Source organism: Xenopus tropicalis, chromosome 4 (genome assembly GCF_000004195.4).
Source record: "Xenopus tropicalis strain Nigerian chromosome 4, UCB_Xtro_10.0, whole genome shotgun sequence".
Lineage (NCBI taxonomy): Eukaryota > Metazoa > Chordata > Amphibia > Anura > Pipidae > Xenopus > Xenopus tropicalis.
The window spans coordinates 91,066,777-91,083,858 of NC_030680.2; the positions used below are offsets into that span (position 1 = coordinate 91,066,777).

General features: G+C 38.3%; 1 protein-coding gene across 2 annotated transcripts in view; it reads right to left on the minus strand.

Moving 5' to 3' along the window:
- Positions 1-1,189: 1,189 nt before the first annotated feature.
- The window catches only part of armh1 (armadillo like helical domain containing 1), a 98,964-nt gene continuing 83,071 nt past the window's right edge, over positions 1,190-17,082 (minus strand). For both annotated transcript variants that reach the window (XM_018093580.2, XM_031900940.1), the window contains 6 exons: positions 16,279-16,401; positions 13,914-13,986; positions 7,685-7,814; positions 4,372-4,449; positions 3,401-3,482; positions 1,190-2,089 (listed from right to left, as the gene is read on the minus strand). In XM_018093580.2, the coding sequence (XP_017949069.2) occupies positions 2,070-2,089; positions 3,401-3,482; positions 4,372-4,449; positions 7,685-7,814; positions 13,914-13,986; positions 16,279-16,401 (506 nt within the window). In that variant the 3' untranslated portion in view covers positions 1,190-2,069. The remainder of the gene's footprint in view (positions 2,090-3,400; positions 3,483-4,371; positions 4,450-7,684; positions 7,815-13,913; positions 13,987-16,278; positions 16,402-17,082) is intronic.

Sequence of the window (17,082 nt, forward strand, 5' to 3'; positions counted from 1 at the left end):
AATATATGGTTTTGGGGGGGTCAACGTATTTGTTACAATAAATGCAGTAAATATGTTGATTTTTCACTAGCTAAAGTGATTTCCAGGACAATTTCTATGCACTTGTTTCTGTTTTTTGAGGTCTCTATGCCAGATACTTTGCTAATCCATTACACGATGGGCATTAATATTTAGGATGTATTTTCTTGGTACCTAATGTTATTTGGGAGATAAGGTTCCAGAAAGTAGAAGCTAGAGATATTCAGGTATTTCATCCAAACTGCCAATTTTGAAAAAGCATTGGCACACAATAGATTGGAGTAGAAAGACTTTGCCTGAATATGTACTTTTCAAAAATATATGGTTTTGGGGGGGGGGGGTCAACTTATTTTTTTGTGCTCTTACATCTTTAAAACCCAAATATATAAATGTTTCTCAATGGTATAACGTCAGAATGGTGTTGCAGGATCCACCAATTTATATTGCTTTGCTTTACACTTTTTTCTAGATAATACACAGTTTGCTATGAATTCCATATACGTGAACTTCAATGCTTCACTACAATAATCTAATGACTAAACACAATGTAGTATTTATGCACCTATTCACTGGATTTGTACAACACATTGCATTCAAAATGTATCTTTTGTAATGTAACTACAATAAAATGTACCTGAAAAAACTTGTTTCAAAATTGTAAATTTGAAGCTCTCAATATTTTTTTGCCAAGATGTAACAATGATTACTGTATATACTCGAGTATAAGCCTAGTTTTTCAGCACCCAAAATGTGCTGAAAAAAGTCACCCTCGGCTTATACTCGAGTCGGGTGCCATGGGTCCCTCTAGACTAGCACCCTCTCTCCTTTGTGTGCAAATTAGGCCACCTGCAACCAGACCCTCCAGTGCCCTGGCCTAGGCTCCCACTAGCAATACTTATTTCCCCTTACACCCCTCCGGGACTGGGTCTTCTGCCAGTTTGCCAATGTGCAATGAGCATGGGGTAGTACTCATATTGTTTTTGTTGACCCTCTTCTCCGCTTACAGAGCTAGTTTACTGTTTTTCTTTGAAATAAATATTGAAAAACATATACCCCACTGATGCCTCAATTAATGTAATTTTATTGGTATTTATTTTGATTACTAAAACTTAGCAGTAGCTGCTGCATTTCCCACCCTAGGCTTATACTCGAGTCAATAAGTTTTTCCAGTTTTCTTAGGTAAAATGAGGTACCTCGGCTTATATTCGGATCGGCTTATACTCGAGTATATACGGTACTACTAAGTAAAATATGCTGATAATGAAACCTGACTCTCATGCTACATAGCTACAAGGCACTCGATTTTTCAGCATATTTATTGACAACAATTGGTCAGAGCTTTAAGGATAAAGATATCCTGTGTTCTTAAAATGTTAGTCACTGAGGTTTGGTCAGCCATTATCCAGAGAGTAATGAGTTACTTGGGATGCGTGGAGTTGAAAATATTTACACAGAATGTCTCTTAAGCAGGGGCATTTTCTTTCCCTGAGCCACCAAAGTGGCTCCTATGATGCTGCACCTGCTCGCCCCACGTTGCTTACCTTTACAGCACCGGAGGGGGTCCGGGGGGGCTGCATTGCTAGTGTAGAGAGCGCAATTGCGCTCTTTATACTAGCAGAGAGTAAATTCTGTTTTAGAACCAGGAGCGGCTTTTTACTGCCCCTGGTAACTTCGGGGGCGCTGCCGCCTGAGGCGAGTTTCTCAACTCACCTCATGGTAGCAGTGCCCCTGCTCTTGAGCCCCCAAACATAGTATATTTATTTGGTTTTAGTAGTTCTTATTGATTTATAATTATTAAGGTAGAAGTGCAATTGAGAAGCCCACAATGAATAATACAACACTGTCTTATACATACAAACATCAAAAACCATATCATAAAGATGCCATAATATATCTACAGATGATAGCAGAACAACAAAATCATGAGAAAATTAACAAGAAGGAAAAAAGAAACATAAAGAAAAGGTAAAACGAAATAAGATGAGTCACTGAAAATAACAATACAGAATATTTATGAAAGCCAATATGATATGTGATCTTGTTCACAAATTTCAATCGGTAGCCTCTTTTGCTGCAGAAAAATAAAATACAGATAGTATTATAACATGTCTGCAAAAGTAATGTTTGTGATTTTACTGTAGTTATTGCAGCCTATGATTAAGTGCAGAGATTTTTCAATAAAACTTTTGCTTTATTTATTTAGCCTGTATGTTGTTTTTATGAATGCTCTCTCATTTTGTTGAAATAGTCATTTGCCATGCTAGTGAACCTTGAAATTACTTATGGTCATGAATACTGCAAACAGTGTTATTCTTTGTTTAAGACAGTCTGATTTTTAAACATAATGATAAAGTGACTAAGAAACTTTTACACACGGAGTCAATAATCACAAACTACCCAGATCACCTAAAAAAAGTAAGTTGACATGGTCTGATTCTGATGTAAATCTAACCTTTAAAATTACAGTGAAAAAAAATCATAAATTTACAAAATTCAAGGTGTCGAGGATTTTCTTGGATAGTTTTTTTAAACCACGACTAAACTAATTTCCACGAATGTCAGTTATGTATCAAAAGATCCAAATGAAAAAAAGCATGACCAAAAAAGGATGCAGAAATGCCCCCTTTATATAGTACATGTAGACTTAGAATACAGTCAAAAACCATGCAACTTTTGTAATTTGGTCAATTTTGGAAACCTTTATAAAGACTTAAATCTATACTGAAGGACTGTCTTTTTAAAGCAGGTACAACTGTTTACCAGCTAGGCAGTTCTCTCACTCCCTCCTTCTCTGCTGCTAAGTATGCCCCAGATGCTAAACTGAGCAGTTGCCATGTTCTGCCATCTCTGTCTCTCTGACTGCAAACCCTTAGTTTGGCACATGCATAGTGCTGAAGGCTTGCTTTTGCACAGCAGAGGCACCTAGGCTGTGATAACAGGCAGGTGATGTGTATATTTGTACATTACTGTTCAAAATGGCAGCTGTGAACCAGGTGCTAAAATATTTCATAAACTTTCGATATTGCCGTTTGGAAAGAACAAGGGGATACTAGAAGACCCTAAAAGAGAAGATAAGTCTTTATTATACAATAGGGCCCCCTACCAAACTGCATCATCCAAGGCCCTATACAGAACTCTGCAGCAGGGTTATTGGCCACCATATTTGTCTACGTCACATCGTCCGAAACACCACGATTCTCACACTGACAGGGCTGCCAACCCTGCTTCACAGCTTTGCATTAAGCCACCAAGTACAGAAAACTGAGTCTCTCTTGAAAGTATGTGGTTGTGGAGGGAAAACTGTGTATATAACAGTGCTCGAATCTGTTAAAGAACAGCAGAATTAATATTCATACATTTAATTTTACCAAAAAATACTTGCCTCTGGGGATGTTCACTTGATTGGATGCTAAAAGATCAGCTTGGACCAAGTCTATCTTCATATACAAAGACTCAGCATTGTCCTAAACAGACCAATATCAGAAGAAATTTTTTTTTTTTTTATACATTTAATTCCACAAGAAAACATCATGTTTTTATTTTGTTTCACATTAAAACCTACGGGAGAGATTTATTTGAGAAGCAAAACTTTTCTCCTAATTCATTTCCAGTTTTTCCCCATAGAACTTGGTTCAATAGCGTTTCATGTCATAAACAGTGAGATAAGTTATGCTATGCTATGTATCTGGATTGAAAGGAAAATATGGAATTGAATTAGGAGATAAGCTTTTTTCTGACCCTAATTGCTCCCTTTAGATGTGGCCAAAGGATGGACAAGTGACACAGCTTTGGATATTTTTAAGCCCCATTGAAAATAAATGTAAAAACCTGAGAGTGACTTTTTTTCTGCGGAAAAAAACGTGAACTTGACTATTTGGTTTAATTTTAGTATGAAGTACATTTTAAGCACCAGCTATAAATGAGCAGAGGTCAGAGACGTGCAACTAAACTGCTAAATGGAATGGAACAAATCATCTATATAGAAAGATTATCAAATTGGGGTTGTTTTTCTGGATAAAAGGTGCTTGGGGGGACCCTTTCACTTTAAGAAGTACAAATGGTTCCTCCCTCCAGGGAGGTTGTGAGAGCACATAATATTAATGGCTTTAAGATTTGGTAAATTATAATATCCAAGGCTACTGTGATTTAAAGATCTACAGTTTAATATACATTAAACTAATATATGTATGTGTATAAGTATGTGTGTATGTGTATAAATATATCATATGTTTTTTGATGACTCTCTATATGTTTGTGTATATCTATGGCTTGGGGGTCATTTGGAAGGGTTCAAATTCAACTAAAGTTTTAATCATAATAACCTGTGTAATAAAATAGACAAAAATATCTTACCATAAGCATTTGGAACAGAGTATCACCAATTGCTTTTCTTACTTGTTCCTCAACAACAGGAAAGGACAATACATAATACTGAACATAGAGAAAATATTTAAAATATTATTGTTATTATTATTATTATTATTATTATTATTAGTATACACATATGCAATATAATATTAATATTATTATTTATATAGCAGAATCTCCTACAACACTTAAAGAGTAATAGAGTGCAAACAAAACACAATTTACATATACAAACAATAGCATTTTAGTGAAGCAGATAAACAATGTGGCATGTGCAGTAATAAAAGAAAGTAGGGAGGCTTCTGCTAAAAAGAAACTTACTGTTTAAAAGGGAGAAGGGGTGTGAAACATAAAGTGGTGATAAATGTCATGTCAAGTACCGATATAGGAAGAAAGTGTGTAATGAAAATCAGTAAACCAGTAATTAGTGGGTAATGGAGTGGAATAGGGTTATTATGAAAGGTGTGCAGAGTGTTATGTTTGGATGAGGTGTGATTTTTTTTTTAGTTTGGAGGCCGAGAAGCTGTGAGTGGATGTTATGGGACAGGGAAAGCATTTCCTATAAGATAGGTGCAGCACTTAGTCCTTGCTGTGGGAGTGTGGAAAGGTAGTGACTGAGGAGGAGAGAAAAACATAATGCACAGAGCAAAGATGAGGATGAGCTGATGTGTGGTAGTGCAACACTGAGTGCTTTGTATGTTAATACAAAAACCTTTATTTGAATTTGATTTGTAACAGGCAGCTGGTTCTCTGGCAGAGAGGGTGAGCACTTGTAGAACTGGAAGAAAGGTGCAAGGCAGCAGTGTTGATGTATTGAAGAGGGTCAGTTTAGACTGGTGAAGTCCACAGAGCAGGATGTTGCAGTAGTCTATGTAGCATATGATTAAAGCATGTGTGAAGTGAATGAGAAAAGGATTCCTAAGCGGCATACATGGGGAACTAGGATGTATGGTTGATATCAACATTAATATCAATTTCAGATGAGAAAACAAATGTAGAAGTTAGAAATATAACCAATTCAGCTTTGTCTGTGTTGAGCTTTAGGCAATATGAAACCTAAAAATATTTTTGCATGGAACCTTATCTGTGCAATTTGAATCATGTAACTGTACAAAAAAGCAGAAGAAGATAGTCTTTCAAAAATACATGGTTTAAATTGTTTGAACACAACAATTTAGGTAAGGTGCCAAGCAAAAGTATTTTCTAGTGTTTGATCACCCATAGGGATCATGATTTTAGTGGGCAAAAATACGCTCATGTGTGTATAATCTTTAAATTGATAAAATACTAAAAAAAGTAGTTTCTCCTCCAGCACCTGCACAAAGCAGTGCACAGGTAGCAGCATAGGATCATGGAGGTGCTATCAACTCTGCTGAATCCTTCAGGAGAGGGGTCAGGAAGAGCTGTTATTTTATTACCTGCCCTCAATTTTGTTGATAGTTTGACCAAATTTACATCTGTTTCTATGACATTAGCTGCTGGGGGAAAGGGGTTCTACATCACTCTTCTTGCCATGCAGAAGTAAAGGGAGACAGCTCTCAGGTAGGAGATTGGATGGGGAGCAGGAATTTGTCTGTGTGGGAAGGGGCTTGCTAGGGTTTGCTACTCTGGTCCAGGCCCTTCTGAAGTTTTTAGTTTGAGGGGGGTGGGGTATGGCACAAAGTAGTTATGCCACTGTGAACAGGCATTCCATGGAGCAAGGGTCCCCAACCTTTTGGGGAGCAACACAAGCATGAAAAAAGGTGCCAAACAAGAGCTATGATTGGCTATTTGGTAGCCCCTATGTGGACTGGCAGCCTACAGGAGGTCCTGTTTGGCAGTACACCTGATTTTATACAACCAAAACTTGCCTCCTAACCAGAGATTCAAAAATAAGCACCTGCTTTGAGGCCATGGGGAACAACATCAAAGGGTTTGGTGAGCAACATGTTGCCCGCAAGACACTGGTTGGGGATCACTGCCATAGAGAATAACCAATGCACACCTTAGTAAATTGAGCATACCATGGCATATGCAAAAGAAAAAAATGCTTTTTTATATATTTAAAAAGTGCATACAGCAGTACATCTACATCATAAACAATATCATATTCATATCACCAGTGTCATATTGCAAATTAGTAGATTTGTTTCTAGAGAAATCCCCTTGTGAAAATATGTTTTTAAACTTTGCACAGTGTGTCTGGTATGTATACATGCTGCCGTTTGTGATGTAGACGTATTGCTGTATACACTTTTTTTTAACTATATTAAAGCAAGGTGTGCAGGTGAAATGTCATCTAGAGTTCTAAGATGTTTATAGATATTTGAAACTTCTGTCCAGGGGGGGTATAGTGATCATAAATAGCAGTGCAATAATTATTAGGTTGTGGACATATTCCAAACTCCATATGCAACAAAGATAAGAAATATGTAAGCAAGAAAAGAAGAGATAACAGAATGGCTAGTAAATATAAAAGTGTTTGCCATTGCTTTGTCTTGCATCCATTTTAAAAATTTTAGCAATTGCATCCACTAATGCCTAATAGTAATTTCAAAAATATACAGAATGACCAGTGGATACAAAAATAGTTATAATTGCATTTGCCTGGCCTCTTGTTTCAAATTTTGTGTGCATTCATTGACTGCTGTCATCTGAAACAGCAAACTTGAACCTAAAGAATTGGGCATACACGTCATTTTTGTGCTGTGTGCCTAAAGTGATGCCATCTGGAATTAGAAATTGTCAGTGCAATTGCATTTGACTTGTGTCTAAGTTTTGATCAGCCACTAATGTGTTAAACACACCTCCACCTTGTGGACACAATGACCTTGGAATAATGAGAGAAAATGCTGAATTGTAGGTAAAGTACATGGTGATTAAGTAGGAAATTGCATTTCTCACACTGAGCTTGCACAAAGTAAGTGATCCCTTATAAGTTATGTTAACCATTAATCTGCTAAAAGCTTTTAAGAAAAGTTATCAGGTCAATAAAAATTAACTAACAGTGCAGAAGCAGCCTGCTTCAGGAAGGCTGATTTCCCACAAGCAGAACTGGGTTGGGAATCAAAATAGGCCCTGGCATTTTAAGTACACAGAGGCCCAAACAGCCCCCTACCAGCCCAATACATAGTGACTGTCTATGGCATTTTACAGCAGATTGTCAATCTGGGCAAGCCAAGCTTTTATATCAAAGAACAAACATTGCATACACTATGATTAACAGTGAAGTTCCATAACCATGTAAAGGCCACATTCTTTTATACAGATCATGGAACTCTGAGTTGAGTTCTATATACTCTCAATTCAAATATCTCACCTCAAGAACAAGACTAGCTTGTCTTTGACTTTCGCTGTGGTCCCTGTTCCCCATCACAAACAGCAAATTATGTACTACACGCAGTTTTATTAACTCTTCACATAGTTCTGTTGATTCCTGAGATAACATTCTAAAGAACAAAACACATTTCAAGGCAGTGTGGAAGTCAAATTAATAAAGTATATAATAATATATTTAATGACACTCTACCCTCAAAAATGTTGCTGCCAAATTGTAACTAGTTAAAAAGGAAAGCAAATCTTTTACATAAAGCCCCATGTCTGTCTAAGCTGTGTGCTTGTGTATGAACACAAATGAGGCCAGAGCACACAACTAATTGCTTTGTGCACAAAGAATTTTGTGTGAAATATTGATATAGAGGTCCCTGCGGGACACTAAATACTAAAAAAAAATTAATATACAGTTGAGTTCTAAAAAGATGTGCAAACCCAATTCACTCTTGTTATTATACATTGCCTTATTTCATAAGTGACCTCTAAATGTATCTTACCATAATGACACACATATCACTAAATATTGCCATTTTACATTGAGTTACCATTTTGTAATGGTGTTTGTGCTCACTCAGAGGTCACATGACAGGAAATAATGCAGCTATGTTACGTGATGAAGTGAAAGAGCAAAACACAGAGCTTTGTCTTTTCATTGGCTGATGTAACCTAACATGCATGTGTGCCCTTAGTTTTTGTGTAAGCACTGTGAAGCTGGCGAGCCAGGGGATAGCCGTTAATACTTAATATGGCAGTTTTTTTGTATTAAGCACTATCCATTTGCATACTATGAAAATGGTTTATTTACATAAAGCAGTGTTTACATATGGGCTTTTGATTTTATATATGTTAATAGAGACATGCAATGATCAAGGGTATAGTTTCCCTTTGAGTTAAATAGGGCATCTACTTTATTTCTATATGAGGTCATTGCATCATGTGGCCCACCTCTGTTTCTATTTAACTAGTACTTCAGCAATCAGAAGCTTCTGAAAGTCATTACGTCACATTGTGGAATCTTCAAGACAGTCAACTTGGTCATAATAAACCAGAAATTGAGTAAGTTCTGTATTGGATATGCACTTGCTAATGGTGGCACGTGGCATGCCTGGGAAAGCAGAAGAAGAACATTGCTAAAAAAAATAAAAGCACCCAGGAACGGAGCATTTTCTCTAGAAGGGAAGTGCTGATTAACAAACAGAATCATCATTGGGGGGCTTCCTAAAAAATGGAAGCCGTCAGTGTTTTTTTTCTCTGCTAAAATAACCCCCTTATGTTATTCTCCACAGCAACCATACTACAGTATTATGTATCCTAATCCATTAACATCTTCCTTTTCTATACAATGTCTCCATAAAAAGATTATTTTCAGACATATCATTCCTCACTTTTCCCTTTCTAGTGCAGTTATAATCAAGGCATGCCCAGTACTAAAAAAGTTCTTGGATTTGGGTGACAAAACCATGTACACTGCAAGACATGCATGTTCTGAGATTCACAAAAGGCCCAGACAGCCCCCACAGAGCCAAAACAAAGCACAGGTCTATGGCACTAGCCAGAACATTCAAAATGCCTGTTTTGGACTGCAAGAGATTCTGGACCACAATCTATAGCAGTAATAATTCCTACAGCCGTTTAACTAATATTTACTAACAGGCACCAGCCTGCAACTTTTTTCAAATAATAAAAAAAAGGATAAATATATTTTCTTAACTTAATTTAAAGTCATTTGTGTTTGTGAAACTGTTGCGTTTTCATTTTTCAAAAGCTTTTGCTGTTTGGTGCTAAATTACAAAGTTTGGTGAATTATAAGGCTTACAGCAGGTTTGCCAGAGGTTGCATTACTTTGTAGTTACCCTCAGTTTGATGTGGGTGGGCACAGTCGCGTCAAAATGGGCTCGGTCGTGGCAATAAAAGACTTGCAAAACTAAAAAAGACAGGGGACATGGGCACCAAAAAAACAAACGCGTTTTGCGGATTATCCACCGTTTCGCTAATTTTCCGGCAAAGCAAAATGGGACGGATTCGCTCATCACTAGTGAGGAGGAGAGCAGAGCTAGGCCTAAACAGATTGTGGTTATAGAGGATTCAATTATTAGGAAAGTTGACAGGGTAATCTGTGGTCCAGATTGCTACAACCAAACAGTTTTACCAACCAGTCTTTCTGGTGCCAGGGTTATGGATGTGATTGGGTTTACAAATTATTGGGTGAGGCTGGGCATGGTCCAACTGTCTTGGTACATATTGGTACTAATGATAAAATTAATGGTAGGTGGAGAACCTTAAAGGACAAGGAAAGTCAAAATCTATTAAAGGAGAATGCAAGTCAAAATTTAAAAAGCATACTGCCCAATAGTCCTCCTATTGTTTAGTAAAAACGCCACACTTTTGGCTCACCTAATCAAATATTTACTCAGTCACACTTACTTCACATTTTCTAGAACAGGCAGCCATCTCTAAAAAGGTATTCTCCCTTCCTTTCCCTCCTTGCTTCATACTGCACATGTGTTTCATTCCCTCCCCCCCCCTCCCCTCTGCTAGATCCGCTTCTGATTGGCTGGTGGGTATGTGTAGCTCAGAACAGGAGACAGGATCAAGTTACTACAGGAAGGACAGAGAGATTTCAGTGATGTCACTGTAGTCTTCACACTGCTGTAGGCTGCCAGCACCATATCTCAGAGAAGCAAGCAGGGATCTGGGAATTTAGATATGCAGTAAGTACTTAAAAAGAATGCCATTAGACTTACTTTTAATTTATATTAACCTTTCATTGTCCTTTAAGCACACTATTAAATAGTACTACTATTGCTGTGTAAAAATGCTCTATTTCTGGCTTGCCTAATGAAAGATTTACAGAGATACACTTACTACAAACTACATACTTGTTTCAGTGAACGGCGCCGCCATCTTTAAAAAGGGATGCCCATACCCTTTCCCTCACCATCTCTACTGCGCATGCCTCCCCAACATCCTGCGTCTTTGTCCAGCTCACAAACCAACAGCCCGCTCCCCGCACCTGTGCAGAAACATACCCCCCCGCTCTGCTCTGCTCACAAATCCCTGCACCTTTGGAGTCTCCCTGCTCTCTCCCCCCCACGCACAAACGCCCACCCCCCGTCTGCTCCCCACACCTGCCGGCACACACAACAGTGCAGAAACATCCCCAACCCTCCCCTGCTCCGCTATGCTCTGTTCTCCAATCCCTGCACCTTTGGGGTCTCCCTGCTCTCCCCCCCCCCACTCCACTCCAATACCTGTCTTTGTCTATGGTATCAACAACACCCAACCACGCCCCCCCCCCGCACAAACGCCTGCTCCCCGCACCTGCCGGCACACACACCAGTGCAGAAACATCCCCTGCTCCGCTATGCTCTGCTCTCCTCTCCAATCCCCGCTCCCCCACCCCCCCACCAGGACTTGCCTGTTAGGCTGCTTCCTCTTTGAATGGCCCGGCTCGGCGCTTCATGTGCTATTTATATAGCGTGTCGCCATGGCAACCGGACGCTTACCGGTCTGTCTCGGAATGGGGAGAGTGCTTGTGCTGCTGAAGAGGGACATGTGCACATGCGCCGCCTAGCAGTCCTGGTCACCAAGTCAGTGCAGGAGCGAGGTATTATGGGAATCCTCTTTACCCAGCTCAGCGTTTTTTTTTCCTGTTCGGCTTCTGATCATCTGAACGATGGCAATTTGGGGAGACTTAAGGGCACTATTGAGACAACTGAAGGTAAACCTGCAGCTTGAGATTAACTCTTTATTAGCCTTTCCTTCTCCTTTAACGAGTGAGTTCAGGGATCTAGGCTCTAAGATTAAGGAAAGTTCCTCCAATGTCATTTCTCCTGAAGTTTTTCCAGTGCCACGTACACATTTAGGGAGACAGCGGGAGGTTAGGGAGCTAAATGCATGGCTAAAGTCTTGGTGCAGGAAGGAAGGGTTTGGGTTCCTAAAGCATTAAGCTGACTTTTCTTTGGGGTACAATCTATATAGCCGTGATGGATTGCACCTCAATGGAAGGGGGTCCGCTGTGCTAGGGGAGAGAATGGCTAAGAGGTTGGAGGAGTGTTTAAACTAGGCGAGGGGGGGGTGAGCTAGAATTTTATGGGAAAACTAGCATATTAGCAGTGGGATTAGCAAGGAGGGAGGGGCATACAGTTTACCAGCTAAGGAGCTTCCACTGTTACAAAGGAAACCGCTTATTATCAACCTTAGATCTAACACTCCGTAACCTAATGTAAATATCTGAGTCGTAATCTCAGCTGCATGCTGGCTAATGCTGGCACGGAGCTTGTCAGGTAAATTAAGACAGCTGGAGTCTATTGCATGTAGTGAAAATTATGATTTCATTGGTATCACTGAGACCTGGTGGGCGAAACATGGCACTGGGCTGTGAATTTAAATGGTTACACCCTTAAAAAGGGTAGTCTTTATGAAAAGTCAGATTTAAAATCATGTGCTAAAGAAATTACTGGGACAGTGTGGAATCCCTTTGGGTAGAGATTTCAGCAAGGCTAAAGGTAACAAAGAAACATCAGTGAGGTTATGGAATGCCCTTCCTAGTTATGATGGAAGATTCTATTAATGTCTTTAAGACGGGCTTGGATGCGTTCTTAAACAAGCATAGTATCCAAGGATATTGTGATACTAAAATCTACAGTTAGTATTGATGTTGGTATATATGGTTTATGTATGTGAGTGTATAGATAGGTCAGTGTAGGTTTGTGTGTGCTGGGTTTACTTGGAAGGGTTGAACTTGATGTATTTTTAGAAAATCTCTCCCAATCTTGTGAAAAAATGTTCAATGATTGCAATTGTGCTCTGATCTGTAAGCTCTGTTGCCCAGGAGCCCAATACATAGCAACAACACAAAACTGTAACAGACGGCACTCAAATCCAGCATTTATGCTAAGCAATGTTCTTTTTTTATTGGGATCTCTGCACACAACATTTTGGGTGATGCTCCCCCTTCCTCAGGTTCACTTAACCTTGATGTTCTCTGATCTTTTTTCAACCCTATGTAACTATGCAATAGTGTAACTGGTCAGCATTTATTGAGGTTTTAGTTCTCCATTTTCCTTTCCCTATCTGGTCACATTTGCGTTTGCAATACAACATTTAAGTTTTGGCATTAACAACTCAAATAAAATAATGACTACCAAATATCAAATGAGCCTTTGCCTCTAAAGTAATCCTAACATGTCATTTGATATTTTTAATTTAGTTTGTGTATTTTCTGATTTACATTTTTATTGATTTTACAAAGGCAAAAATGAACACTTGCATTGAAATGGGGTAAAAAAGTACATTTTATAATATATCATTATGTCACTACTGATCTAGTAATCAACTGAAATTGTTGTTAGTAAAATAGTACATGTACTAATAAAATAAATGTATGCCTGTGTTATGTATGGTGGATTAGTATTGTCCATAGAACATTTCAAAGTTGAAAAAGTAATATCTCGCTTAATCAAGTAAAACCATGCAAAAATACATGAGATAATATACAGTTGTTATGCAGAGAGGAAGGATACATCAAGTCCTTAATGTCCGACATAAGGGGTCAAAGGTTACCAGATCTTTAAAAACTCATGGAAGTTTAGAGAATGCTAGTCAGTTTGTCATTACACATTATATTAGTCGTTTTAAATTGGGAAGATTGAAATAGAGGGGGTGCGTAATGACTTTGCATAATTGTGGACTTCTTAGTGGCACTGAAATAAAGGTCTAAATTATGGATAAGGTGTAGCAGTCTCACATTTAACAGGGCCATTCAGGGGTACTTTCAAGGGTGAACATGTGTTACTAATTCAATGAGGCCAAAAACTCTTGACCAGAAAAGTTGCAGTATAGGACATTGCCACCATATAGCTGTGTGTATTTTCCCCTCCAGAGAAATATTTATCAAAATATCCCACACCTTATCACTATATTTGGGGCTTTGGTAAAGATTATAGGATACTGGGGCAGATCCAGCCGGCAAAGCATTACTGCCCAAGGCAGTACTGTGTCCTGGTGCCCTACATGCTCCCCCCCCAATCCATACACCCCCACGGCAAAAACTTTCTCCACGCCACTCCACGTCTCACAGTACAGCAGAACTGTCTCCATGACCCACTACACATTGATCCTGACTTTTGGAAACAATTATGGTTGATTCTTAGATTATTCATAAATTTTGGTTTAGAAATTGAAAACAGATGAACAGAGGTATAAATTCTTACCCTATGGCCCTCACCGCTGCTGCTTGTTGAATAAAATATGGTAATTGATCTGAAAATTGTTCAACAGTTGTATCTAGAAGCAAAAAATTGCTTAAATTAATAAAGCATTATAAAAATGGTGGCAGTTTTTATGTTTAGTAGTATACGAAAATATTGATTAATATGGAAGTATGGACTGAGGCCAATAAGCTACAAATGTAGCCACTAAAAATGAAGGAAATACCTATTTTGTGTGTATCTGAAATGCTATTAAAGGGGACCTGTCACCCTAAGTAATAATTCCAAATTGTTTTCTTTTGGGTTAGTCAAGCATAATGTACTTCACTTACACTATATAAATGATTTAAATCTTGTTTCCTTTAAAATTACACAATTACAGCACGCAGGCAGGAGCCATTTTGTTAGTAAGGAAAGCTTTGTGCCAGAATGGTGGACGTGATGCCCATGCCCATGTATTGGCTACACAATAAGACAATAAGTGCTGAATGGAAAGTGAAAGTAATTGTCTGGCCTGCCTCTATGCCTAAGGTATAGAGGCGAGGCAGGCAATATATGATTGACAACTGGGATTTTTAAATGCCTTTATAATGGGTTTGAATGTGTTAATAAAAAAAGGAATTTGTAATTTTTAATTTGAACAGGACTTTTATTATACAGCTTTTTAAGTCCAGGTGACAGGTCCCCTTTAAAGGACGTCAACCCAAAAAAATATTTTTGCTTAATAATAGAAAAGATAATTCATCCTCCATCCTCTTGTCTCTGACTCTTAACTTATTGCAACTGTACCTTGTATTTATTTGTATTTATTGTTATACTTGATATTTATCTATTATTATTTTAATAACCCCCTGTTTGTAGTAATCTATTCTACTGTACAGCACTGCATACATAAGTAGCGCTTTATAAATAAGATATACATACATAATTCTAAGCAACTTTTAAATAAGATTTTGTTAATTTTTTAGTGCTCTAAAAGTTACTTGCAAATGTAATTGCTGTTGAAACAATGTAGCAAAAGCCTGTCTCCCCCAGCAAGACAGGTCTGTCAGTCTGCTGGCTTGTGTTACATTGTTTTTCAAAAGTCAGAGCCACCAGGGCAAAGAATAGAAAAGGAGGGACAAACACTGGTTTTAATTGCAATAATATATACAAATAACTTAAACAACATTACAAATTTGTAATGAATGGGTATTTAAAAGTTCAAAAAAAATTCTTGCCAAGATTCTTGGGCAGTTCGCAGTCCCTCTCCGGCCCGCACTTGTATCTCTTCAAGTCCAGAAAGAAATACCTAAAATAAGAGCAGGACACAAAGGCTCCAGGGATAACAAGCAAAACATATAGTGTAATACTTTTTTTAACTAGACACTACCACATATTGGGTTTCAGTTGGAATCTATATAGACACCACAGGTGGTGGACCCCCTCCAAGTGGATAAAGATCACTGTTGTACCAAAGGTTTAAAAGTCAAATAATCTTACCATCCATCAGGTAGAAACTGTAGGGCATATAGAGCAGCAATAGTGTAAAATACCTTCTTTATTCATAAAAAACAGGTTCAAAATGCACTCACATGGTGTTCATAGTTAAATTGGCATATCTGCACAAACGTCCCATTGACGCTTTCCCTTATGTGTAGCACTGCAGGGTTTTCTGGTTTAAACTGTGCACTTGATTTCCACACAAGATGGCCCCACGGCGTTCTCCTCTCTTAAATCATGTGCTTGTCTATGGGGCCCTTCCTGCTGACGTCATCAGCCTTATATGTTTCATCTGCGACTTCCTCAGAGGCCTCTGAAAAAGTTGCAGTTGAAACACATAAGACTGATGACCTTATCAATTGGAACACAGTGCGACTCATTCATAAACACTGGGCAAACATGCATCTGGGCAGTAACCAATCAGTAATTAGCTTTTTTGAGCCAACTACATGTAGAACAATGAAATAAAACATCTGATTACCATGGGTAACTGTCCAGTTGCAAATATGGCCAGTGTTTATAAATACTCCAAATAAGTGGTGGTGTCTAGTTAAGTATCATACTATATGTTTCCTCTGCTTGTCTTCCCTGGAGCTGATGTGCGCTGGCTCTTATTTTAGGTATTGATATGCTTAGAATTATGTTTTATTTTATTAGGCAACAAAAATATTTTTTGGGTTGACATGTCCTTTAAACAACAAGGAACAATGCTTAAAAGTTCTGATTTTTTAAAATAAAGTTTAATGGTTTATTTAGAAAAAGAAATTAAGCAGGTGAAACATATCAGGGGTCATTCTGAAAGCTGCACTAAATTCAACTAGCAGTCCGTATACTCGCACAATATGCCTTGCACTGGGAAGTGCAAAAAATGGCATGTGGCATGTACCTTCTAAAATGTGTGGTCTAAACTTCTTATTTTCTTTTTGTGAGGGTTTCAGAAGTGCTACTAATCCTTTCAGCAGTGCTGGGCGAACATCAGTATTCATCAGGTCTTTTATAAGATGGACAGCTGAAAGAAAAATAGTTATAAATGTTAATGTTTTTGATATTTTTTTATACATATATAATTACACAGTACACAGTAAAAAGTAAATGATAAGAAACACAGCAACACAGTACACAGTTAAAAGTATATGCTGAGAAACACAGCAAGAAGGAGGTCCCTATCTTGTTGAGCTTATAGTCTCTAAATCAGGGCTTGTCAACTGTAGCCCCCCCTAGTCTGTTTATAGTTTCCATAGACTTATCTGTATGACATTATAATTTTATTGTAATCTGGCCCTCAGACATGCTGTATAAGAAATAATTGGCCTACTGCATATAATAATTTGGACAACACTGGTCTAAGTTATTTTAAAAACAATGGGTAGCCTTACCAAGAAGTATACAAAATACTAGTATGCATTTAGTGAACTACCCATCTGATATAGCCATAACCCATCTTTCTGCACTAGCTATATGGCCCCTCTAGACCTGCTCCAACTTCAAAAATGAAAGCGTGGACCGGGAGAGAAGAGGGAGGCCTCAGGTGGTAGCATCCCCAAGATCAGCACTGCTTGGCAATCTGGAGATCATTAAGTGGTTCATCTCGGTGTAGTGTGCGGGTCAAAAACCAGACTTCATAGGGTCTAGCAGATTATTGGTACAGAAAAATTGGTAACACAAAAAAAAAGACTTCCAGACTTCATTT